Consider the following 26,534-nt stretch of genomic DNA (forward strand, 5'->3'; position numbering starts at 1 on the left):
AAAGAGTTGTAACATGGGAAATAATTCAAATTGGCCTGGATAGCTAGATTTGTTAGATTAATCAGCACACTCCTTCAGGTTCTTGTTTGTACCTTATTAAATAAGTCAATCAATACATTATTAAGTGGGTTTTTAACACATTTTTTCCTCTTTGATCTGCATTCTTAATATGAAATTGTAAAAGGATGTCAAGCAAGTGACTGTAAAAAGCATGCATAATGTACAACTAGAAGAGACACAGAAAAGCTCAAAAGTATTTGTGGGACTCTGTTGTTCAGTATAGCAGACTACCACTAATATGTCCCTGAGACACTGAAAAGGTTACATTATTTTAGCAAATTCTATAAAAGAAGCCATGGTATATTATAGAAAGTTTTCCATCAAAAGTGGTAAAAATAATTTTCTACTTGCCTATAAAGTTGCAAGACATTTTCTCAAGATACTGGATACATTCATTATGTTAAGTTCAAAAGTTGAAATATAATGTCTATATTCTTATCACAAGAAGGAATATTAAATAAAAACTATATCCATTGAGACATGTCTGAGTGAACTGATTTCTCAGGTTCTAACATTCGTAGTCTACCATCTGCTAGACATTGATCCATGCATGGAACACACAGAGATTTTTTTCATTGCAGAAAAAGAGTTTTCATCTTCTGGAAATACCTTATCCAGTCTGATCTCTGGAAAATATGTGGCATTAATTTCCTTTTAAAATATACTTCCAGGGGCGTCTGGGAGGCTTAGTCGGTTAAGCATCTGCCTTGGCTTAGGTCATGATCCTGGGATCCCGGGATCTAGCCCTGCTTGCTAAGGGCTCTCTGCTCAGCAGGGAGCCTGCTTCTCACTCTCCCTCTGCCTGCCGCTCTGCCTACTTGTGCCCTCTCTCTATCAAATAAATAAATAAAACCTTTAAAAACTAAAATAAAATATTCTTCCAAATATATTGACAAACGAAATAAATTCTTGGTGTTTCATTAATGGCACAAGGATTAACCATAATGAAGAAAGCATTTGGCAAGGTAGAAAGTCCAAAGGTGATTGCAAATGTTGGGCATTTTTTTCTATAAAATATAATTTTTGGAAGATGATAATTGCAGTTATGTATATCACACTCCGAATGTTTAGACATTCAAAGAACACATTTTTTTCCAGTTCACCTTCATACAGCGAAAAATATTTATATAATTTAAAGCTCCAGTGTGTTATATATACATTGAAATTGCAAGAATAAAAAATAAAAATTGTAATGCAATGCAAAGGCTAATGTTTGACAGAAAACTCTTCTTGCTACCATGTCTGAGTTGACAAGTTAAAAGGCAAAATGATATGGATTAAATGCCTTTACAACCTAGCAGGTGTCTAGTCATCAATAATATTCACTAAAGGCCATTGTGTGGAAAGCACTTCTCTTCATTTCCTAATTCCCTGCATGGCTCTCAGCAGAAAGAAAGGGATGTAGACAATGATTTCTGACACCTCTAGCAACTTTGGATAGAAAAAGCTTTTCTTGCAATATACAAGTATAAGTATTATTTCATCAACATTCTCTGCAAAGTTATCCATTGGATTTTCATAAAATTTGTTTTATTAGATATTGACATCGGTAGAATTCCAGACATAATGATAAGATTCTAAATGACTACACAGAAATAAGGAAATCTGTATTTTCATTGAACAAAAAATGGAGGTAGATAGGAAGTCTTCAAGAGAAGAAACAAATTAATTTATATGCATCTGTTTTTAGCATGACACTTATTAAATTAGAAGAAAATGCACTTTCTAAATTTGGTGCAAAATAAAAAAACTGATGAAATACCTCTTACTATTCATTTTAATAGTCTTCTTGCACAAAAAAGAAACATTAGGGGATCCCTGGGTGGCTCAGCGGTTCACCGCCTGGCTTTGGCCCAGGGCGTGATTCTGGAGTCCCAGGATGGAGTCCCACATCGGGCTCTGGGCATGGAGCCTGCTTCTCCTTATGCATGTGTCTCTGCCTCTCTCTCTCTCTGTCTATCAAGAGTAAATAAACAAAATCTTTAAAAAAAATTAAAAAAAATGAAACATCAGAAAATTGTCAAGGCTTTCATATTGAAAATTCAAATAGAACATGTGGAAGTGTAACTACTAAATTTCAAAAGAAGTTCCATCAAGAATCTTCTTAAATAAGAGACAATCTTTATAAAAATTGTATGTTTTGCAATTTTAATCTATATTTTAGTACAATATATTACCACTTCATATTTTAATGTTTGATATACTTTGGGGGCTGAATAATTAATCTGTTTTATTTTAGCAGAAACTAATTGTATATTGTCTATTAGGAAATTAGTGTCATGTTTCAGACTAGTATTATTGTTTAAATCCCAGCTCAAGAACAAAGAGGATATTTCATATTATATACAGTACTCACATATGTAAGCAAATTAATGTAAACCCAATCTTAATCCTTCCCTCAGTATATACCCTTTTCTATAATATTCACTCAGTTTAAAATGGGGTACATGTGTGTCTGTGTCACATATTAAAAACCTAAAAATACCAATTGTTTATCTTTTTTGGTAAATATATCCTTCCAGGATTTTAAACCTTATATACAGATATTTAGTTCATGCTGATACAGACTCTGCATAAATCATTAAGAAAATAGTTACATGTGTTTAAAACACTACTTTAAAATTTATAGACATATATTAATTTTGAAATGCTAAACATGGATTCCATCTTATAACTACAACTAGAAACAAATTAATATTTCATTTAGTAAAAACAAACAAAACAAAAACCTGGCCAATGTTCATATTCTATTATCTTGAAAATGATAAATTCTAAAAAGAGTTATTTTTTCACTAAGAAAAATGTCCTTCCAGGGCGACTTCAGAAAGACAAATCCACACTATTCATATTTAGCTAAAAGTCAACAGAGAGGGGAGATATCAAATCTTGGTATCCCAAATGTATGCCTACCATATCAGCTACAAAGCTCCAGAATGGCCATTTAACTACTAGATTAGAATATTTAAATAACACAGTTTAATCGTTGTGGATTTTCTGTATACCTTGCTTAAAACAAGACATAAGACAATGTGAGCAGGGTTTCCCTTATGGTTTAAAATAATGTCTTCCACTAAAATATAATTGTCCTTTCAGAAAGGCAGAAGAATTGACCACCCCCATAGACTTTGGCAACAGCTCCCACTAGGAAGTACATTTTTTGGCTATGTTGTGGATATTTGATTTCAATTAGTTTCTGAAATCCATCTATACAAAATTTAGGTGACTCTTTCCAGGAGTATACTTAGTAGTTTAAAAAGAGAAAAATATTATTTATAATACATTCCCATTTACTTGGAAGGAAGCATGGAAAGAAAAAAGGAAGAAAGGAAAAGAAAAATAGGCAAGTAGAAGCTATGTATACTCAAATATGGAAATATTCTTCCAGTTGTCTCTATAGTTATTGAATATTCAAAATGCCCGAGTACCCAAAAGTATATTGTTGTTAAAAAATTTTATGGTAACCTTTCTCCCCAAACTTATTTACAGATTTATAAACATCAATATACTACATTACATCCTCCCTTTTTCTTTTTTCTGTATTCTTCTTTAGATTTTGAAATTGAAGAATATGTTATATCCTTTTTAATTTTTCTGTGATTTTTTTCAAGGCTCTCCAAACTTTCTCATTAGAGTACCTTTTCTATTAATTCCTATAATGTTCTATTAAAAATATTCCACAGAATATCATAGAGCAATCTGAAACCAAAACTCTGAGTACTTAATGCAAATTACGGATTTTACATTTAGATGTTTTTTCTCAGAATGTTTCTAAAATTTATTGAGTGCCCATAATTTTCTGGAGATAATACCAGGAATTAAGCCTCACAATACCTTGTGAGGTAGTTATCATACTTGTCATTTTTTAGGTGAAATATCTTAGGGTCAGAGAAGTAGAATCACTTGCTCAGTTACACCAGCAAATCAAGACCAGGCCTATGTAATCGCAAAGACACAACATAGTAACATCCTCTACACCTGTACACTGTGGTTACGGTTCTCCAACTGCAGGTAACAATATGATATAAAACATGAAATAGTAATAGTAGCTGCTGCTGCTGCTCACACTTCTGCTGCTGCTGCTTATTATTATTATTATTATTACTCTAGAAATCCCAAATATGAAAAGATAGAATTGAGCCTGGAAGACAGTCTCACCAGGTTACTTTCCAAAATGTGACTAAATGAATGATTTGAGAACATGCACATGTGCAAAAACAAAAGCAAAACAAACAAACAAACAAAAAAACCTTTATCTGTTTATATTTTGCTGTTCATAGTAAATTAATTTGAAACACATTAATAGGGTAAGTGAGGTGATCATCACTCTGAATTATATTTCCTAATTCTGTTCTTTCCGTGGCAATTGTAAAATCTACAGGCTTAGCAATGGGTAGGAAAAAAAAAAATGTTCCCTGCAGCTGCAGCTGACTTTCTGGCAGACTCGGAAAGCAACTGTGTTGGCAGCTTAACCAGGCATCTGGGGCTGTCGGTGAATTAGTCTGAGTACTGACCTTCTAGATCGCCTATAAACACTCTGCATTTGCCTTGCTCCATAATGAAGGGAATTTAACTCTTTCTACGATTATGATTAGAGGTTATTATGAAATCCTCTAAGTTAATTCAACCTTTATTTAATGACATACTTACATAGGAAATAACAAGTGTTTTCCTTTCTTAAGAACAAATTCTATTTGATAAAAGTGAAACTTTAGGTTAGTTACAACTCATGCAAACTGGTTCCATGAAGAGCTATCTCATGATTTGAGGCCTTTCAATTCTCTTTATCATTAAGAGAGCACACTTTTAAATCATCCAGTAAGGAGGAAAAATGCAATTATCCGTTTAGACACCAGAAAGTATTTCACCACTTTCTAGTCTACAGTCTACTTGTCCTGCCTGAAAATTATTTCTTAATTAAAGTCTAAAGCACTCTTGGAGTAGTTTCAGAACATTATCTTTATTTTGAGCCTTAATGAATATAAAAAACAGTTGTTTATGGCACTTAGCATAAAATTATCCTCATTTATTGAAGTCCTTTCCTGGAATGACCAGGCTTCTTTTCTCTATTTAAGACTGATAATTTCTCTCTCTCTTTTTAAAGATTTTATTTATTTATTAATGAGAGACACACAGAGAGAGGCAGAGACACAGGCAGAAGGAGACCAGGCTCTATGAAGGGAGCCCGATGCGGGACTTGATCCCAGGACCCCAGGATCATGCCCTGAGCCAAAGGCAGATGCTCAACTAACTGCTAAACCACCCAGGTGCCCCAAGGCTGATAATTTCTAATAGTTTAAGATTTTTCTTAGAAGTATTTTACAAATGACTATGTCTTCAGTGACCTCTCTTCTGAACATACATGTCTCTCCTTATAGAGAGCAAGGTGAAAAGTCATAATGCAATGAATTATCTATACATACACATGCATTTTTGAAACAAATGGAATCATCAACAGGTTTATTGGCTATGTACTTGTATATCAATAGTATGCCAAAATACCAATAAATATAAGAATATATATACATACACAATGCATATGAATTTTTAAAAACACATTATATATCAGTACAATTTTATAAACACACCAGTAACTAATTTCATCATTTTGTAACACTTTGTTTTAATCAAAACTTTCATTTAATGATAAAGGCATAATCATATCCTAACTTTTGCAAAGTATATCCATTTGCTTTAACTGCTGAATTGGTTAGTCTTCAAGTTGAAAAAGACCTTGGAAATGATCCAAGTCTAACACCCTCTGAATAACTGACCCCTAGAGAGATGAGTTTGTTTCCCCAGGTGATGGGGAGCCAGTGGCACAGTCATCAGAACTTTAATTCTTGATGCCCTATCCCTTGTACTTTCCATTTTCACTATGCTGCCTCCGACATAAGGTTTAAATAGGGTTGAAATGAGATCATGTTTAAATCTAAAGTACAGCAGAGCTTATTTTAAACTTCCATTCAATTTTGCTAGAACAGGTTTCTTATGCAGAATTTCCTCTATGGCCTATTATAATCTTTGGTTTTACTTTTTTTTTCACATAATGCAGCTATAATTCCATGACTTCAGACAAATTTCTGATATAAAGAAGAAACACACACACCCTGAACTAGTAATGATAAACACTGAACATAGGAAATATATTAATATTTTAAAAATGTTCTTCTGACATTTTAGCAAGCAAATTATCTTGATCTGTGTTTCTTTATTTTAAATGAGCAGCAGCAGTATTGTGCTTTATTTCAAATATAAACAAAATATAATTACAAAAATTCTTAAATAAATGATCTATAATCAAGTATGGAACATGATATGTTTTTTAAAAAAGGACTTAGAGAGTGCTACTAAATTATAGCTTATCTTAACTAGGTGTATTTTAAATGCAGCTGTTAATTTGATTTCTGTTCACCATAGGAAGTTGCTTTAAAAAAGTCTTTTATTTATTTTTTTAAAGTCTTTTATTTAAAAAAACAAACCAAAATCATACTGGTTCATACACATAAAATTACTGAACAAGTGCTGCCAGATAATATTCTAGGAACAGAGATAAAAACAGGAAACAGCAATTGTATACTCAGAGAGTTTATCATCTATAAGAAAAAGGAGGAATATATAAACAATAAGACAATTAGATAATTTTGGATAGTGATGCTGTCTTAGATAATGTCAAGGAGACTATGTTAGAGAACTAGCACATTTAGTTTAATTTCTTGATTTTTAGATTACCAAATACAACTTTTCATTTCTAAGTGCTTGTCATATCTTTGTAGTTTACAACATTTTTGTTTGTTTACGTAAAATGAGAAGATTTTTTTTTTTCTACAAGTAACTTTACTTTCTTTCAAGTTTTCACTTTAGATGTTTGGATACATAAAGGTGGCTCTCCAAACTCTCAAGTTCTCCCCAGTTTTAAAGATTTTAGTTTGAAAGAAGCACCTGTCCCTTTAGAACACCTGCTGATTGACATATTAGGAAGTAAAGGGAGAGACTGCTTTTGTAAGTTTTGTTTTGTTGTCAATATCTCATGAATTAATGCTTAAAGCATTGTTTTAAGAACTGTTCTGTTGTGGTGTATTTCTCCATTTAACCTCTGAATGTATGTAGCCAATAATAAAATATGTTTTGAAAAGTTGACAATTCAATTCGTAAATTGCAAAGCCACAATAGGAAGAGCTTCTCCTGGGCCTGACCTGCAAAACGCAAGGGCTTTCTTCTAATTATTGTGTTCCATCACTTCCATCCGTATTAACACCAACATAAGAAGACAAGAGTATTAATTTTAAGACATATTAGATCTTGACAAAACGCCAACTATGGGAGATATATTTAGAAAGTTCTGAGTTTGTTCTAAGTTGTAGGAGAGTATATTGTTTGTGGTAGATATTTCTCCCAACGGTTATTCATTGGTGTTATTTAAGATCATATGTGGCTAATATTAACTATACTTACGTATTACAGTGTTAGAAATTCACATTATGTGTACCATCTCACTACAGTTAGGCTCTGGACATGATGCACTAAAGATCATTCACAATTTTTACTGAGGTCTATTCTAACTTCTTTCACCACATACGATGTCTATATCCACTGGGTCCCTAAAAAATTTGATTTACTGATATGAACTATAACTTTTTATCAAGCCTCATTTGGAGATTCTATTTAGAAAAAACATATTATGGATAAAGATGCAAAGATCTACATCTACCCTCTCCACAATACTGTTGTTTTCATTCTCATAATGATCACTTTTTCACCTATTCTACTATCTTCTCTGATAGCAAAATAAATCCAGAAATTCCTTACTTATTGTTGTTTTTCTTTAGTTTACTTTTAAAGTGAAAAACCACCTTTAGATCCATGAGGTATGTCTTTCATCACTGATAAAATGTGGCAAGATGAAAATGAACCTCTACTGAAGTTTCCAAAGGAGCATTTGGAAAGATAAGATGAGGGTCTCCCAAAAAATGGCATGCCAAATAGTCTATTTGCTGTCACTGATTACTGATAGACAATAGCTGACACTAGGTTGTCTGAGATTAATCTTCGTCAAAAATAATTGTAAAGAAGCCTTCTTTTTCTAATATCAGCTATCCAAGAAATAATGACCACAAGAAATGAAGAAAAATGCATGGAGTAGTTTTGGTATTAATTTTGGAGCCTCAGTCCAAGGAGAAAGTATACTGCCAGAAATGTATTACTCTCTTCCCTTCTGATTTTACTTCCAAAAAAGTAAGTGGTCACCAAAGTTACAACGTACATTTTTGTATTTTTGACATTTAAGACTTTCTGTATTCTGGAAGGAAAATAATTGTGGAATATTAGGATTTAGGTATTTTTCACCAAATATCATGCTTTATTTGAAGTATGGTATATTTTTAAAATAGGCTATCTAAAAAACATTGGGCTTGCTGATGGTGTCATTTAACTTTCCATAATGTAAATCTAGTATCTAACATATTAAAATTTAATGTCTTCTTACTATCACTGCCAGCATGCCAACTTTCAAAAAGTGGATCATTTATTATCATAAAAACGCTGCATAACTTTGAATATGTAGCTATGGCAAATCTATGAATAACTTCCATAAATTCTTTGTCTAGTCTAAGCTTTACTCTCATAATGATAGTATCAAAAACCTAGGTACTGTATTTTTGTAAAAAGAATTAAAACTGAAAATATAAATACTGACTTTTTATATAATCTTAACTTTTTTTCTATTTTTTCACATTTTAAGGTTATGGCAGTATACAGTGGAAGTTACCTAATCCTTCTTAGGAAAATTGATAGGAAATCAAGACATTCCTCCTGCATGAATAATCTCCCTTTCCTTATACAGTTCACCCATTTTGAACTCTTACTTGACAAGTGTTTTCCCACTGGCACTCATCCTAATACTTGTGACTTCTATTTTATTTCATGAGGCCAGGAGGCCAGACATGAGCATAGAAGTCTAAGAGCACTTTCACTTAGGTTTATTAGTCTAGAAGATGTGCATCTCAGAGATTATCTCTACATTGTAAGATGACATGCCATGGAACCATCCTGAAATTCTGTATTGATCCTGTCTTCCGCTGATAAAAGATTCGTGAGATAGCAGAAAAAGGAGTTTTCTAAATAACATTGACTTTTCTATTAAGGTAAAACTTAAATGTTTTATGATGTAAATAGCAACAAGGAGGATTTATTACATGAGAAATCAAGAAGGACAGAAATTACTTTTGTCCCCAGTCAAAATTATAGAACTGTGGTTCCACAAGGAGGTACATGGGTAGAACTCTTGAAATACTAATCTTTATTTATATCCAGATTTTCATTGGAGAATAAATTATATGATATATTCTTCTCCAAAAGTATTGTAAAGTCATTAAGAAACATAAGTTACAATCGCTTGTATATAACATGAGATGGTTTTTGAAAAAAAAAAGTTGTCATTCTTTTAAGTTCTCTCCTATCTGTATTTTCTAAACTTAAAGGTATCTGAAGCTATAATTCTTAGCAAGAAAATATACCTCAGAGATACCAGTGTACTAAGTATACATGGGCAGACGAGTAATTCTCGTTACTTAGTTTCAAGTAAATGTGCTCTTTTTTATCTGACTACTGGGTACCACAAGGAGGTCGGAAGTCACAATTAATGATATCCTGAACCATGAAAACACTGACAGCCTACCTATGTCAGTTTTCTTACAGAGAAGTATATTAAGCAAACAATTTCTTTTCAAGGAAATCTATTTTATTTCTTTTGTTTTAAAGCTTAATTCAATATTTAGTATTTCAAATAATGAAAATGTTTTCCTTGAGCTTCTGTATTTTATGACTTTTTTATATGACATCAACTCAAATTGTACAAAATTTTACCACTTTAAATTCTGACTCAATTAATAGTAAGAATTTTGGCAAATGAAATAGCCAAGTACAGAGCCTTTTAAAGCACATAGTAACATAAAGATTTCAGATTATCTTAAATGTTAAAAAAGGGAAGTTGTACACTATGATAAAAGTTAACTGCTTAGAAGAAAGTTTTTTCTGCTGTATGAAAATACTGCTGAAAACAAACATGTAAGATCAATATAAACTTAGCTGGTTAATAAAAAGTAATGCTACTAGAATACTGTATCTTACCTAATGCACTTATTGAATGAAAGTGTTTAATGAAAGTGTTTTAAGAAGTCACTGAGACACAAAGATGACAGAACAGCACCACCTAGTTCTCTATATAAAAGTTTAAAATATGTATGCATCTCTGACTTACTTCAGAGAGCTGAATATACTCTCAAAAAGAAGTCATTTAATATAAAACTATATGCTTGCAAATTATTACCTGCAACAGAGCATTTACTTGAATTGCTTTGATTTTAACATTTCATTTAAAAGAAAAAGCGAAATTAAAGATAACAGTTAAGCTGAGGTTTTTTAGTTGTGCTTTGTACTGCATTCTGTAATCCAGATAAGTAAATCTCTAAGTAGACTAACTGTACATGCTTGACCACCACCATTATGATTTCCAAAAGTATATATCTTTTTTTTTTTTTTACTCTATCTACTACAAGATATATATATCATCTACCCCGGGGACACCGACGGACAATAAATAATATAAAAACACCATACAACCTGTTAGGAATATGACCTCATGTGCATGTTGAGGTCATCAATCAAAGTTAAATATTAAAAGAAATAATATAAAGATATCGAGAATATTTGTATCCCACTCATATTATTTTACATATTCCAACATTTCACACAATTGTATATAAAATTCATTTTATTTTTAAAGTTTTTAAGTGGTATTCTCATCTATTCTCCAGCTTTATTTATCAGGTGATTCTTATTTCAGCCATATTCAGGGCAGCTTGAGCAGGAGGAAAGATTTCAAGAACAACATTTCATCGGCAGTCTCGAGAAGCCATATATATACTAGTAGCACAGGTTTTAATCAGGGACAATGTAGTATTGTAATATAAGCAAGGGACAGAGTTTTAATATATATGACACAGTACAAGGAGCATTGTTTCTGGATAGGACACTTTAAAAATGTTTTCCCTGAGGCATCAGCAGCTCTTTAAATGACTGTCACTGGTAACATCAGAATTGCTCAAGCAGAACTTCAGCTCTAAAAAACTAAATATTGTTGCTTGTTACATAGATCCTTCTCACAGACCTCTTCTCCCCTACATTCCCTCTGCTGACCTGGTCATCTACTGTTCTGGCCCACTGAGCCTTTATGAAATTAAATGAATCATCCTCTTGAACAAATCAGTTAGAATAGACCATGCTTAAATATTTCTTGTTCACTTGTCAGCTTCTTTCAAGTTGTATTAATAAAAAAAAGAAAGAAACTGGAATCATACTGAGAATGTTTTCAGGATAAACAACTGGAGGAAATGAGAGCTCTTTAGCCCAAACTTAAATTAAAAAAAAAAAAAAATGTTAAAAGCTCAGTGAGGCTTATAGTAATGCTCTTAAATCAGTGATTTCATATTTTCATTGATACATCCACATTAGGTAGCTATTGAAAACATATTACTATAAAAATGGAATTTTTATTTTAGAAAATAAGCTAGGGTATTACATATTTTTGTGTAACTAGTGTATCAGCTACTGGACTATAAACTCCATGAGGGTGGAAACCGTTTCCACCTTGTTACTGTGTATATCTAACATTTAAAACACTGCCTGCAAGTAGATATTGGTTTAAAAAAATAAAACAGTGAATGAGTAAGTTATGCTTAAGAAACCAAAGCCTATGAAGAATAAAATGATTATAAAAATTTACACATGCACACATTGAATAATGCACAAAAACAAAATTCAATTTAAAATTGAAACACTTAGTCTATTTTCTTATAATAAAAATGGCTAATGGAATGAGAGCTGGTGTTGTATGAAAGTGATGAATCACTGAATTCTGCTTCTGAAACCAATATTGTGCCTAGAATTTAAGTAAAAAATTTAAAGAGAAAAAAATAAAATAAAGGACTAACAGCAAAAATTTACTAATTTTTGAAGTTGATCTATGGATGTAATTTCATGAGAAAGGCATGTATGACCCAAGCTCAGGCTGATGACTACAAAACTAATTTATAAAACTCATTGACAGAGACAGAGAGCTCTGAAATTTATGTAGACATATGTATCAGAATAAAAATCTCTTTACAGTGTAAAATCTTAACTGAATAATGCACGGGTAGATATAAAAAATTAAATTTTAGTAAAAGGTATTTTTTAAGATTACACAGTGAATGTTACACTGTGTTACAAACTATTTTTAGGTGGAAAGTGAAAAGAAATATGCCATTTCTGTAGTCTTCAATCATCCATAATATTCTTCTACAACCCATCACCAAAGAATGAATGTGATTCCAGTTTCTCAGTCTACAGAAGAAACTGCAGAAGTAACTTGCTTGGTTACTGGGTGGCTTGGTCAGTTAAGCATCCGACTCTCGATTTTGACTGGGGTCATGATTTCATGGTTGTGAGATCAAGCCCCCCATCGGGCTAGCGCTGGAGATGGAGCCTACTTAAGATTTCCTCTCTCCCTCTCTCTCCCCCTCACACAAGAAAAGAAGAAAGCAAAAGAAAGTAACTTGCCCAAGGTCTCTAAAATAGTGGCATGGTGTAGATGAGAACTGAGGTCTTTTCATTCCTACCATTATGTCTTGCCGCTGCAGGGCACTTCCAAAATTCAGAGTTTGAGTTAGTCCAGTGATATCTCCTCACTGTACAGAATATAGAACCTACCACCACGAGGCCAGAGTCTTTACTGTGCCTCCACGCTAGCAGTAGTTTGGCATGGCTGCTGCTTATGTTCTCCTGAAGGATCAGGGCTGTGATTCATGCCTCCTCCCCTGTCACAAGTTACTCCCATTCTCTGTTCAGTCCCCCAAGATGATATGAAAGTTTCGGAGGAAATATCCCTAACACCTGATCAAGTTTACTATTGGCTTGTAATAAGACCATCATTAAATGATAAAAAGACTGTCTTCCCAACTTGTCCACACCCATCCATCAAACAAAGTTGTTGTATTACAAAATACACTTTCAGGCTGTCCTGTCCTTCAAGGATAATCTGTTCTGCTTTGTTGGTCGTCTGTACTTGTATAGCCAATAAAATTCGGTAAAGCGAAGTGAAGATTTAAAGTAAATCTGACCTTACTGAACTCTACTAGATCTCTAAGAAACTATGAACTTATCCCTGTATCAATACCTTCATCTTAGCTATTCCACAGAAGTGAAAGGATAGGGAGGATTGAAGTTTCAAGATACCATTAGTCTTACCTCATCCATAGCATTTCTATGTTTAAAGAAAAAAATGCAGGCCAATGGGCATGAAACTATCATATGTAAATTTTACTTGGCCTTTTAAAGATATGTTTTTTATTTTTTTTATTTTTTTATTTTTTTATGATAGTCACACAGAAAGAGAGAGAGAGAGGGAGGCAGAGACATAGGCAGAGGGAGAAACAGGCTCCATGCACCGGGAGCCCGACGTGGGATTCGATCCCCGGTCGCCAGGATCGCACCCTGGGCCAAAGGCAGGCGCTAAACCGCTGCGCCACCCAGGGATCCCAAGGTATGTTTTTTTGTATTAAAACTAGATATATAACTTTATATATTAAAATATATAATTTTTACTGAACACACTTCATTTTCATGCTAGTTAGCATCAGATCTTTCCATAAAGACATTGTGCAGTATTCTTTTGAAGAATATAACGGATATTGTTTTTAATTTGGTGACTCTGGACAAAAACTTTGGCCTGAAATGCTTTCCTTCTATCAAATTAAAAATTCACTTTCTGAGTGGGTCATTATGACTAAAACTGTTGAGAAATAAAAAGGTATAACTCTTCCTCACATTTTCAGTGTTTCAGATATTAAGTGGTTACACATTAAAAAATTATGTCACTTCTAAAAATGGATTTACAAGAATATTCTCTATATAATAAAAATTCAGTAACATATTATAATATTTTTTCACCAAAACAGGGAAACAGTCAACAAAAACTGCTTCTGAAACTACCTTCCTGTTTATTCCCTAGGCTCTGTAAAGTCAGTCAGTAAGGGCCGAACCGAAGCCACATTAGAAGGTTATTCTGCAGCTGTTGCATCACATTGACAGTCACAGTTTAACATAAAGAAGATTCTAAGTACAGCAGCTATGGGTGAATATAATTCTTAATATCAACTCCATAAAGTGGTAACAACATTTAATAAATTGAACTAGTTTAATCTGCTTGGGATATTTATTTACTGAATGTGCATTTCTACACAACGATGATAGAGTGATTTCAGCACCTTCCGTCAGGTAAATCTTAAGTTAGCCTAGTCAATAATACCTTTTCAGATGCCCAAAGTCATGAAACAGTTAAAAATCCAAAAGATATCAAGAAATTGATTTTCTAAATTTGAAGAAAAACTCTATGACTTTAAAGAAAAGCTATATTTCACTGGGACTTTTAAGAAAAAGCATTCTTAAAACACTTTATGTGGCATTAAAGTCACTACGAATTATAGAAAGTCTTTTTTCCCTTGGTGTTCAGCTCCCAGTAACTATATTTAAATTCTCTTCAAAAAGCAGTTAATATTCCCATCCTACCACCCACGGTCTTTCAAAATGCTAAAAGGGAAATAAATCAAATTCAACCACAGCAAACATGTGTCTTCAATTGCAGAAGTATGACTAAGTATCAAGAAAAACCCCACAATATTTAGGATTTTCTTTAAAAGGCCTTTCAAATAAAATGGATGTAATCTTCCCAAGTCAAATTAAGTGAAATGCACCCTGAATCCATACTTCAGAGACGACTCCCAGAACATCTACCCCACAGCTTTGGCAATAACAAAAGCAGGTCAGTCCCCACTGATAATCTGGCAGATCAAGGTCAGTTTGTAATTCCTCTTTGTTCATACATTTATCCAGAAATACTGGCTACTCTAAGTAGAACAGTAAGATGATTTGGTTTCATGTTTACCTAAAGCCATCATCAGGAATATTTGGAGGGCTACAGATAGAAATCTTTAATAACTAAAAAAAAAAAAAAAAAAAAAAAAAGACGAGGGGTTATGATGCCCGGAGAAATCAGGGAGATTCAAAGCCATGAGATGAATGTTTTCAGTGCAAATTCGAATTGCTTGCCCTAATTGAAAGCAATGGTCTCATATTTTTGTGAAGTATGTCATTATTCAGAATTGTTTGTGTTTCTTAGTAGCCATTTTTTTTTGTACTCTCTCTGTACCTTAAATATGAATAAACATTCATTGCAAATATTTATTCTATTCAGAATAGTGTATTGGCACTTTGGCAGTTATAACATAAATACTTAAATATTATTTGGATCCAATTAAAGAGATGTGTCAGGATTAAATGGATTGGAAGAGAACTAATCAATCAGTAGAATGAAAACATTAAAAAAAAAAAAAAAAAAAAAAGACACAGACCAGACCTTAGATTAACCACTTGAAATAAAATGAAGAATAAGACCCTGTACTTTATGGGTTTATAATCCAGTAGAACAAACAGACAGATAAATACCAAACATTCAAAATACTGTAATAAAAATACACAAAAGGGTTATATAGATCATAGCATAGACAAAATAAAATGTTTCAAATATCAAGGGCAGATGGCATTCTTTTGTCTACTTAAACACATCAGATGTTGGTCAAAATTTTTCTTAATAAAAAACTCCAGTGAGTTACTGGAGACCAGTATTTTTTTAAACTATCATTAATAATAATGTGGCTTCAAATTTGCAGTTGTAAAATAACAAAACAAAAATTGGTTAAAATTGTTAGTATATATCAAAGTTAGTATATACAAAATGCTTTTTATTGCAATAGCCATAAATAAAAGAAAAAAGTGTACTTACAAATCAAACTCAAGTTTTCTGATGATATGATACATAGGCCAATGCAAGTCAAAAGGTACAATTAAGGTAAGTATGCCCTCAAACTCGTGCAATGCAGGAAAATATCCTCCATATAAATGGTGACATGTACTAAATGAGCCAATTCTTATAACCATCCCTCCACAAATGAAGTCCTTATTTAAAAAACATCTGTCTTTCTTTCTCTCTCTCTCCTTCTCTCCCTCTGTTGGGTTCATGTCCCTATATACTTTCACAGTTGTCCAAATTGCATCCAAAACAAAAATCGAAAAAAAATCATGTCTCAGATTTGACAGTGCACTGACATTTGGCAGCCCATGCAGTTGCAGGCAATTAATACTATCTAAAAATCTATAGCCTCAAATAATAACCAGCGTAACTTCAAGATCCTACCACAGCAAATGTGTTAATGGACTAGTTATGGAATAGAGTATTGATTTAGGAACAATTTTTGATTCTTGTTTTGAGAGAGTGAAAGGAACAATCCCTATTCAAGATAAGGGATACACATTTTCACTCATTATTTTATTTCATTCCCAGGCCAAAGAACTATTTAGAAATAACAGATACTGTATTATGTATCACAATGGTGAATTTCATTCTGCCTTGGCAGGGTAACTAGTAAGTGTAGAATGTAACTGCTTGCTATACTGGAGTCATAGATATATAATTGCCTTCAGAAACATCCTTCTCTGAATACCACCTACACATTAATACATGACAGTGAACTTACAGCCAGACCCCTGTTCTACCCCACATGATCCTTGAAAAGGCTTTGAAATGAGGCCACGTGCATAATTAAGGCACACTGAATATCACAGTACATGTAACAAACTAGAGTATTATGAATCCTTAGGGGAACCTCATAGAACTAATACATTTTCTAAAGAAAGCTGCACATGAGTAAAGAGAGCCCAAAATGCTAATTAGATCCTCTCAGTGAAAGCTATAGAAAAGTTGATTCTTGAATCCTGAAGTTGGGCACAGAATGGAACATTTGTATACAGAAACACTGAAGGGGGGGAAGAATTTGACATAAAAGCCCCTCAATAGATGATTTACACAATTCATGAGAAAATAAATAATACAAAATAAAAATATAACAGTGGGAGAATGTCAACCCTCCTGAAAGGGTTAAGTATGAGAACCGATTTCGTATTAGAAAGGGATTATGTAACAACAGAGGGAAATACTCACCCTAGCATATGCTAATTTAGTCAGCTTTGCCAGGCGTTTCTGTGTGTGTTTGGCTGGCTGACTCACATTCCTTGCCTCTCCTTTTTGCCATTTTATTATGAAAGTAAGGAGGTTGAACTCTCACAAAACGCAATAATAGCAGTAACAAAAACAAGTAAAAGCACATTATATGTGTTTTATCCTTGCTAAAACATTGGGGTATGCGTTGTGGAGGTCAAAAGGAAAATCACCCAAACTGTACGTATTCAGCACATAGGCTTTAGCAAATCTCCCTTTCTTGAACCACTCTTCATTCCTCATTAATTACTTTTAATAGGTCTTTCAGGTTAGGAGCATGGTCGGGACTGGGGGGATATTATATTCCTGGACAGTGCAAAGGAAGCTGAGTTACTATGTTACTCAGACTCCAAAATAGAAAATAGAGAGCAGTAAAGGAGTGACAATTAGACAAGCTTATTGTATATTTTTTGTTTGCTTTTTAATACAAATATTCTAACCATCTCTCATTTCAACCTAAATCTACTACTTAAGATTGGAAAGTAGGGGGCATATAAGGTATGAGAATGAATGGAAGATATGTAGGTGTCATGGGCATTTTCCCCCAGAGGGGATAGAGGGCAAGCTAACGCAAAATATGAATTCATTAAGAGAGTAAAAATGTATTTTACACACTATAAATTTGAGTTTGGATGTTTAAGTAAACCTTAAGGGAGTCACTTGCATTTTTAAAGGCAAACACTTTTAACAAAGAAGCCAAAAATATTTCTCTATAAGAACAAATTAATTGTTTTTTATAAATCATACTGAATCAATATAACAGCTATACACTTAACAGTTGGCAGCACATCCTTGTCAGGAAAGGTGCTTTCTTGCTCTATTCCCAAAGATGACTTTAGATAAACAATGAGTGCACCGTTACTGTAAATAAGCCATCATCAAAAACATAAAATTGTTAGGGGATCAATTTGACCAATAAGAACTGTTGCTTTCTTAATGTGAAGTGATTTGCACTACTTGATCATACTTAGCTCTAAGATTTCTTATTTCTCAAAGCAAATGATTCCTTATTTTTATTTTCTAATCTCTAATGACCTCTGCATCTAGCCCCCAGAATAACTGTTTATGACTAAATTGGAGCTTCCCGTTCAGCATCCAAGTGGCTGAAAGATAATTTAAAGATTCAAGTAAAAACTATTTGCTGACTTAGAAAGAGTTATATCAAATGATGAATAATGACTGTCTTAATATTTACTTCAAAGACCTCTAAAATAGAATGTAAATAATTAGTAGCCAGCCCTCTCTAAGGCAGATCCCTTTACAACTTCAGCCCTGTGTCTATTCATGTAGTGGAAGGGTCTCATTACTTAGTTTCATAAGCACAAAAGAAGATTCAGAATAGATGCTCAGCTCTATCACAAATTCAGAAACTGTATATCTTGCTTGTGTGTTTTTAAGGGGAAATCCTAATCATTGTTAAAGCCTAAGAAAATTTATTCAAAAATATACTTTTTAACCCTCATAAAAAGGGTAAGAGAAAATAACTGAGTGCAAAGAAAACAAACTCTTGCCTTTTCCTCACATCACATCCCATCCCTGACAGCTCCCAAATTATAAAGGTACCTTTCAGTTCTAAAAAATAACTGTATACTTTAAACTTGTATATATGTGTATGGAGAGAGCAAATGATTGAGGGATATTCCTTTTTCAACAATTACATCTCTGATTTTGACATTAATATTTAACTGATACCTAATTAAGCAGAATATTTATTTTTATAATTTTTATACATACTACATACTTCTAAAATGATAACTATTTCATATCTGTTTAAAGAAACCCACTGAGCACATTAACAGAACCAACTGGGCTCATTTCTTAAGTAAAGATCAATATGCATAGTATGTGCAATTATTTTTTTCTCTAGCAAATGGAATAAAAATAAACAAAGCTACATTAGTTTCTGTTATCTGAAATGGTTCCCTTATAGGCTGCCTGTAACAATTGGTCCAGAACTATTACTTTTATTAAGGGACCTATTTAATGCTTTTGCCTGTGATAAATAATACCTTTCACAGAGGAAATTTCTCTACTGATTTGATGTTAACAGAAATTCCACTTCACAATGCTTAACTGCAGGAATACACATTGAACAGTTAATGTCTATTTCTTTTAAAACTACTATATTCTCATAATATAAGAGATGCTATAATAACAATAATAATAAGCAATAAAACCTCACAACAACAACAAAGGACTGACTCCTTACTCACTAAAAGAGGATTTAACAATATTTCCTAGCCCAATATTTATAAGGTCCAATACATGTAAACAACTGCATAGAAATCCTATTTTTAACTTTGCTATTTGTCTTCATGAAACTGGCCTGTGTCTCTGATAGTTTGCAAGAAAATAAAGTATTCACCATGTATCTGGTGAGAGCACTGATAATTTTATTAGGATTTATTTACTACATTAATCTCCAAACAAAATATGCACTCATTCTTTCTTATGCTTTGTCTTCAGCTCACATGATTAGAAATACTCTCTGGGTTATTTCTGGTTATAAAAAACTGAAGGATGGTTCATGTCTACCACAAGCTCTGAAAAGACTTCCCATTTCGCTCATGCCACATGACTGCTTTCCTGTGTGTTCGCCTGCCGCTGCAGAGCACATTAGGCCTGAGATGCCATTTGCATCATCACACAGCAGGGGGCTTCAGCTGCCACAAGCTCTAGGTTAATCCTCACCCACCTCTTTACAAGAGGAATTTGCAGAAGATGCCTTTCTTTGATACTACAGAACTGCACTCCAAAAACGCTTGACATTTTCAAATAAAATGTTGGCAATGAACTTGTCTTTTTAAATATTTTTAGGTTAAATCAGTAAATTATAATCATGCCCTTCCATTTTTCATGAAATGAATTGGTGATCTGATCTAATGCAGAATACTGGTGATTTTTAATCAAGGAAAAAATTTAAAAATGGGGAGGAAAATGCCATGGCAAGAACAACTGATCAGATTGTATTCATTTAAAAATGCATATCAACAGCCATTGCTATCTACTTTTCTACAGGAAAACTGTTTCCTAAACCAATACAGCCTACAAAATGTTTAACTCTTGTGGCATCACTTAGCAAAGTTTAAGTGCTGACATATTATGAAGAGATGCAGCTATTTAATTCCATTAGGACATACCTATTCATGCCAACACTATTTATTATGTATCTACTGAATTGAGAATAAGAAGATTGCACAGATAACAAAGGCTCAGGGCTTGCCCTCAGGAAGCTTAAGTTTAGTAGTCATTGGGCACTAGAGCTGTTCCAGGAGGATCAAAAAACCAATACCTGCCAATTCCACAAAGAACTCTAACTTCAGCTTTTGAGTTTGGCTTCCTCAGTTTGTGATTTCTCACCACTTCCTCAGCCTACTCAGCCAGCTGTTACACATTGGGTGATTTTGCCAAGGTTGTTAAACGAGCCTATTAAAATGAGGACGCCTTCTCAATAAATCTCGTGGAACGCACATCAATGTTATCAAATAAAACATCAATAGGATAGGTCTATTTATATTATTAATGTACCCCAAATCCTTCATAATAAATAAACCTTACTTGTCTCAATCATCTGATACCCCATAGATTTCTCATTTTAAAAAGAAAATTAATATTATCTGATATTGATTTTAGGTCACTTTAAAATGCATGACTCACATTTCTTCCAGCATTTTTATACTTCCATTTGTTCCTTAAGTAATTAAAGTAATTTTTTTCATTAAAAAAATGGCATCTCACTATTTCAATGTGGGGCAAATAGTTCTCAAGTATCTGATCTTCCAGGGGAGAAAGCAGAAAGAGGCCTCTCAATCAATGCTTACTTTGGTCATGTTATGCTCCCACAGTTCTAATAGTTGTAGAAATGGTGAAGACAATGAAGTAAGTTTCCATATCTTGATAGAAAATCTGCCCAGAGACTCCCCATGTTTGCAGGGAGATTTTCCTAATTACTAAGTGTCTGGGGTTTGACCATTTAAATCATAGTCTTTGGCTCTTATGTACGGATTCTACTCTTTAAAGGTTCAGTTGTTAATCAAGAAAGGGAGGAATACGGTTCTTGCATTCAACATAAGAAATGAGCTCAACAAGACTAAGGCTATTACAAATAGAAGGAAATGAATGGGAGAGATAGGCTTTTAAGAAGCATTAAGTTATCAGTATTTATTTAAGTGTATGTAGGTGTATTTTGTACTTTATAATATACTTTCTAAAAATGTAAGGGGAAGTTTATGTTTAGTGTATTCACTGAGGCAAGTACTATGCATGTCCAATTGACCTTCAATTTGAAAGTCTTTCTAAAATAACAGATCATTTATCAAAATATCTCATGGAAAATAAAACAAGACAAAACCAAACCCTAAAATCCCAGTATTTGTGTTGGATGTGTTTTTCTGTAAGACTAACTCTAAAAAGGAAACAAAGTTCTCAACAAAATCTCTATGTATGTCTATTTTCTGGTTATATTTTGTCCTTTCTTCTTTGCCCTTTCTAGGACCGTTTTCTTGTGCTAAACAAGACAGTCTCCATCTTTGCAGTGCCCCCTCAGGCATGGAAAGGGGATACAGCTTCAGCCAGGGTTAGCAATTGAACTGGATCTGCTCTGTAACCAAGAGAGGTTTCAGTTACAGGTGGCAAGCTTTTGCACACCTCCTTCTAAAGAAATTCATTTCTCTAAACTGTTCTGTACCCTCATTCCAGATTTTTCCCCTGCCTATGATGGAGGAAAATAAGAAAGGATGCCCCATAAACTAACACAGAAGCAAATTTTGTTATCTAAGTAGCCTACATTCCGAGTTGTGCTTTGGTCAGAAACATATTTATTTCCTTCTAATGATTCATTTTCATTTCCTAAGAATCCACTGAAGACAAAATGGTAGATTTTTAGAATAATACTATTTTTTTTAACTTATTTTATCATTGACTTGATTCTCACCACTGGCTCATTAACTTTACATATTAACAAGCCAAAAGGTTGATTTTGCTTCCCAGAAAGAGTAAAATATTGGTGACAATGTAAAACACAGAGAAGATATGTTCAAATGAGTCTTCTTGTCTAAAATAAGGCATAGTGCAAGAAAGGGGATAATAATAGAAAAGCTAAATTAACTGATCACTATTACTTAAGTCACAGAATACCACCATAGTTCCGATAAAGCTAAAAATAAGAAGCTGTAGACTGCCTATAGCATTTGCCTAGTCATAACTACCAGCAGGCAGAACAGACTCCCTCTAGCCAAAATCAGTTAGTTGCTCACTAGTTCCGCCGCCACCCTTCTTTCTCTGCACATAGAAAGGAAAGACCTGCTAAGTATTTAATCTGTGTCCAGGAAATAAAGCTTTTCATTTTACAACCTAACCAAGTCCTAATAAAAGTGTAGGATGGTGGGAGAAAACATAAACCTCAACCCTGAAGCAATGTTTTTGGCCAAGAGTAAAACAAGGAAGGCATGAGCAATTTGTTTGAGCAGGAACTGACAATATCAACAAAGTGCGATGTGTCTGTGGAGCAGTGTTTGATAAATGTGAGGCAGCCATAAACATGAGAAGACAATCCAATGGTGCTTTGCACCCCCTCCCCCCTCTAGTTTTTTTTTTTTTTTTTCCTTTTAAATCCTCTTCTCTCCTTTGGTGTATTAACATGGCCTGATCTAAGATGCTCATAAGTACACAGACCTTGTTGGGCTGGCGCTTTCTCCCTGGTTGCTGTAGAGGACGCTTATTTATTTATATATTTGGACCTGATGCTGGTGCTGCTGTGGGTTGCAGTGGTGCATTTTCTCTGGCATGCCCACACCCCTTCCACCACCACCTCTAATCCGCTGTGAAAAGCAGCACTTTTTAAATAATTGGTTTACGTACTTAATAAAAGAGACCCATGTTCTTAATAAAAGAGAAGGCAGCTGATGGAATCTCTCCGGGTAGAGAGAGAGTAAATCCTCCTCCAGGCTGAGAGAATGAGACACCAGCAGACAGTTATTTTGCAGTGCAGTGAATAGACAATTCATGGGAAATGTTGAAGGCAGAGGAGGCGACCCCCAAGCGCAGTCCACTGCCCACATGCTCTATAATAAATAATCTCACACCAGCCCAGCAGTGTGTGCAATGACGTGCCGGGGCCAGCACGCACAGATTGGCAGGGAAAACACATCCAGCGGTGTCGAATTTTCATCGCAATCACCAAATTAACTGATTTCCCCACATCACACTCCCACTACCCGGCGTAGAGCGCGCGCGCACGCGCGTGCACGCGCACGCGCACGCGCGCACACACACACACACACACGCAGAGCTGAGAAATGCAAGTTACTGAGAGGTGAAATAGGGTATCTAGGAACACGTTTCAGCATGGATTAGAAACCCAAGTGATGTGTCAGCCTCCCGGGGTACTTGTGAGAGGGTGGGAGTGTGAACGGTGGGAAATGGGACGAGGCAGCGTAAGCAGGAAGAAGGCTGTCGGCTTTCTCGGGGATGCTGGCACATGACATATCTGAAATTTACATTTAACACAAAACACAAAAAAGATGGTAAGAAATATCTCTGCAAGGTCAGTTAGTTAATTCAGAAAAATTCTGTCCACTGTGTTTTCCTTCACATCATAAATATGCATAAATAAAATACATCCCAGTCTATATCCTGGAGGATAGGAGGCAGGATGCATTCCAAGAACTTGCTGAAAGATGGTTCATTGACCTCATTTAAATCCTCCAAAGGCCAATTGGGTTTTGCACGCCTGCGGTCTACTTGTGTCTTACTTCCAGATTCCTTTTATCAAGGGACAAATAAATTTGATCAACTTATCTTTCCCACAACTACAGAAATGACGACAGAGGGGTTAGAGGTGGGCAAAGATTTAGCAAGAAATCAAGAGTCACCTAGCTTTAAAAATCCTATAGTCCATCGTTTCACATCCATCCTTCCTGTATCTCACTCAAGCCGCTTCCCTACATTACTCCTCTCTTAAAAGCAACAATTTTCCGCCTGCCGGCCGCAGCCCACCCAGCCCTAGCATGCCGCCTCTGCCTCACCACCACCCAAAGTGTGCTCTGCCCATGCACTCCTACTCCATACATTGCCATTCATTTCATAACCAGCGTCGTCCTCCCATTCCACAGGGTCCCCCTCCTCCTCCTGCAAAAGAGAGGATCTGAGGAAAAGTGCACCCCAGTTCCCTAGCCGCTCTGCATCCAAACCCAGTGATTTGCATAATAACAGCGTTTTGTGCGGTTTCCCTCCACTGCGGTCGCAGGGGTTCTTACATTTCACGTGAAAGGATAATATTAATTACGAAAAGAAGCGGCAGAGAGCAGAGCGAATAGAGAGGTAGGGAATCCAAGCGAAAATCCCTTAGCAGTAAAGTAACTGCTTAGGTGCATATATTTCTTTGCTTAAAGGAAAAAAGAAAAAAGAAAAAGAAAAAGAAAAGAAAAGAAAACCACACAGGCTGATCAATTTTAAAAAACAGGCTTGTTGATAAAGTAGCTTTGAGTCTTTTGATTTTTCCCTTCCTCTTTCCCTTTTTTATTTCTTGATTTATTCTTTCTCTCTTTACCCCCTTTTCCTTTTTCTTTTCTTTCTTTCTTTCTTTCTTTCTCTCGCTCTCTCTTTTAAATCCCAGACAGTCTCCTCTCTCTTCTCAGGTGAATGACACGTCTCACAACACATATCCCCCCCGGGGATGCTATTGCAATGCACACGGTGCTGCCGCTGCTGCTGTTCTCGCCGTCTCGGTAGCTCGCTCCCAGGCTCTCACTCACTTTTTAAAGATACACGGATATGATGATGGTGGGAAGAAGAGAAAAGAGAAAGGCGACCCGAAAGGGGGAGGTTAGAGCGATGACAAGGATGGAGAGGGTCGATCAGGAGCGTGATGTGGGAGGTGGCGGGGGGGGGGGGTGGGAGGGTACAATGTTCAGAGAAGGCACAAGTTGCCAGCCAAAAGGCGTGGGAGGTGTGTGCGGGGGGTGTTGCTGGCGGGGACGGAGAGTGAGAGATGTGGGAAGCTCAGGTGAATGAAAAGGCGAAAGGTGCCGCGCACGGGGCTGCCTGCTGGGAGAGCGAGGCTGAGCCAGCGCCAGAGACTCGAGGGGCTGGAGCGAACGGCCACTGCCCCCTGCCGCACCGGGGAGTAGGGGGAGGGGGTGGAAATCGCCGGGGACTGGGGGACTGGAAGGGGAAGAGTGGAAATATGGGGTGGAGTGGGGATGCTGGGGAATGGGCGTGAAGTTGATGCTCCCCGCGGCGGGGCGGGGATTACCTTGTAGCAGGAGCCCGCAGACGCTGTAGAAGCGGAGGACGGCGCTGCGTTTCCAGATCATGGTCCCTTCTCTAAAGGGCTGGGAAGGAACGAGGGGGGCGGCAAGATGCTGGTGAGTGGGACACCAGAGTGCAGGGCTCCGCCGGCGTCCTCCTGGCGCCTGCTGGACCCTCGGCGCCCGCCGCTGCGGTGTTCGAACCCTCGGACCCGGATTGGAGGCAGCAGAAGCGGCAGCTGCGAAGCACCCGCAGAATGGGGTTTCGGTGGGCGAAAGAGTTTCTTCTCCTCCTCCTGCCGGTGGTGCAGCCGCGACAGCCCGTCAGGCAGGCGCGGGTTCGGAGCCTGCCTCCTCTCGGCTCGCACCGCAAGTCCCAGAGCCCGCGGGGGCTGCCCGAGCAGGTGGTGCAGGGACGCCGGGGTGTCGGGGAAGGTGCAGGCGAGGGCTGCGGGAGTGGGCAGGTCGCGGAGGGAGGGCGGGGGCAGGGGGGCGCAGGCAAGCAGCGGCCGCCGCTCGCGCTCAGGGTGTCTCGGGGTCCTGGGAGGGGAGGTGGCAGCGGTGGAAGCGGCGCTGGCGGCGGCGGCGGCGGCGGCGGCGGCTCCCGGATGCTCGAGCTGCAGCAGCAGCAGCAGCAGCAGCAGCAGAGGCACCCGCGGCGGCGGCGGCGGGGGCGGCGGCGGCGGCGGCGGCGGCGGCGGCGGCGGCGGCGGCGGCGGCGGCGGCGGCGGCGGCGGCGGCGGCGGCGGCGGCGGCGGCGGCGGCGGCGGCAGCTCTACAGAGCACCAGACACAAGGGCAAGCTCAGCGCGGCGGAGGCCCCGCCCCCACCCTGGCCAGGGACAGACACCGCCCCCCGGCCAATGGGAGCGCACCCGCCTCCCGGGCCTGGCCAATGAGAGGAGGGGATGGGTGGAGACAAACGCCGGGAAAAACAAACAGGCTTCTCAAGGACCCTTCGGGCAGGAGGAACCGAAGCCCCGTTCACACCCCCTCCCCCGGGTCTCACCTCCCTGGCGACGTCTCGCCCCACCCCGACGGAGGAGACACCGCCCTCACTGACCGCGCCTTGCCCTCAGG

General features: G+C 36.6%; 1 protein-coding gene across 3 annotated transcripts in view; it reads right to left on the reverse strand.

Moving 5' to 3' along the window:
• The window catches only part of CADM2 (cell adhesion molecule 2), a 1,069,595-nt gene extending 1,043,939 nt beyond the window's left edge, over positions 1 to 25,656 (reverse strand). For all 3 annotated transcript variants that reach the window (XM_025450022.3, XM_025450023.3, XM_025450020.3), the window contains exon 1: positions 25,461 to 25,656. In XM_025450022.3, the coding sequence (XP_025305807.1) occupies positions 25,461 to 25,521 (61 nt within the window). In that variant the 5' untranslated portion in view covers positions 25,522 to 25,656. The remainder of the gene's footprint in view (positions 1 to 25,460) is intronic.
• Between the last annotated feature and the right edge of the window lie 878 nt (positions 25,657 to 26,534).

The sequence above is a fragment of the Canis lupus genome, chromosome 31 (assembly GCF_003254725.2).
Source record: "Canis lupus dingo isolate Sandy chromosome 31, ASM325472v2, whole genome shotgun sequence".
Lineage (NCBI taxonomy): Eukaryota > Metazoa > Chordata > Mammalia > Carnivora > Canidae > Canis > Canis lupus.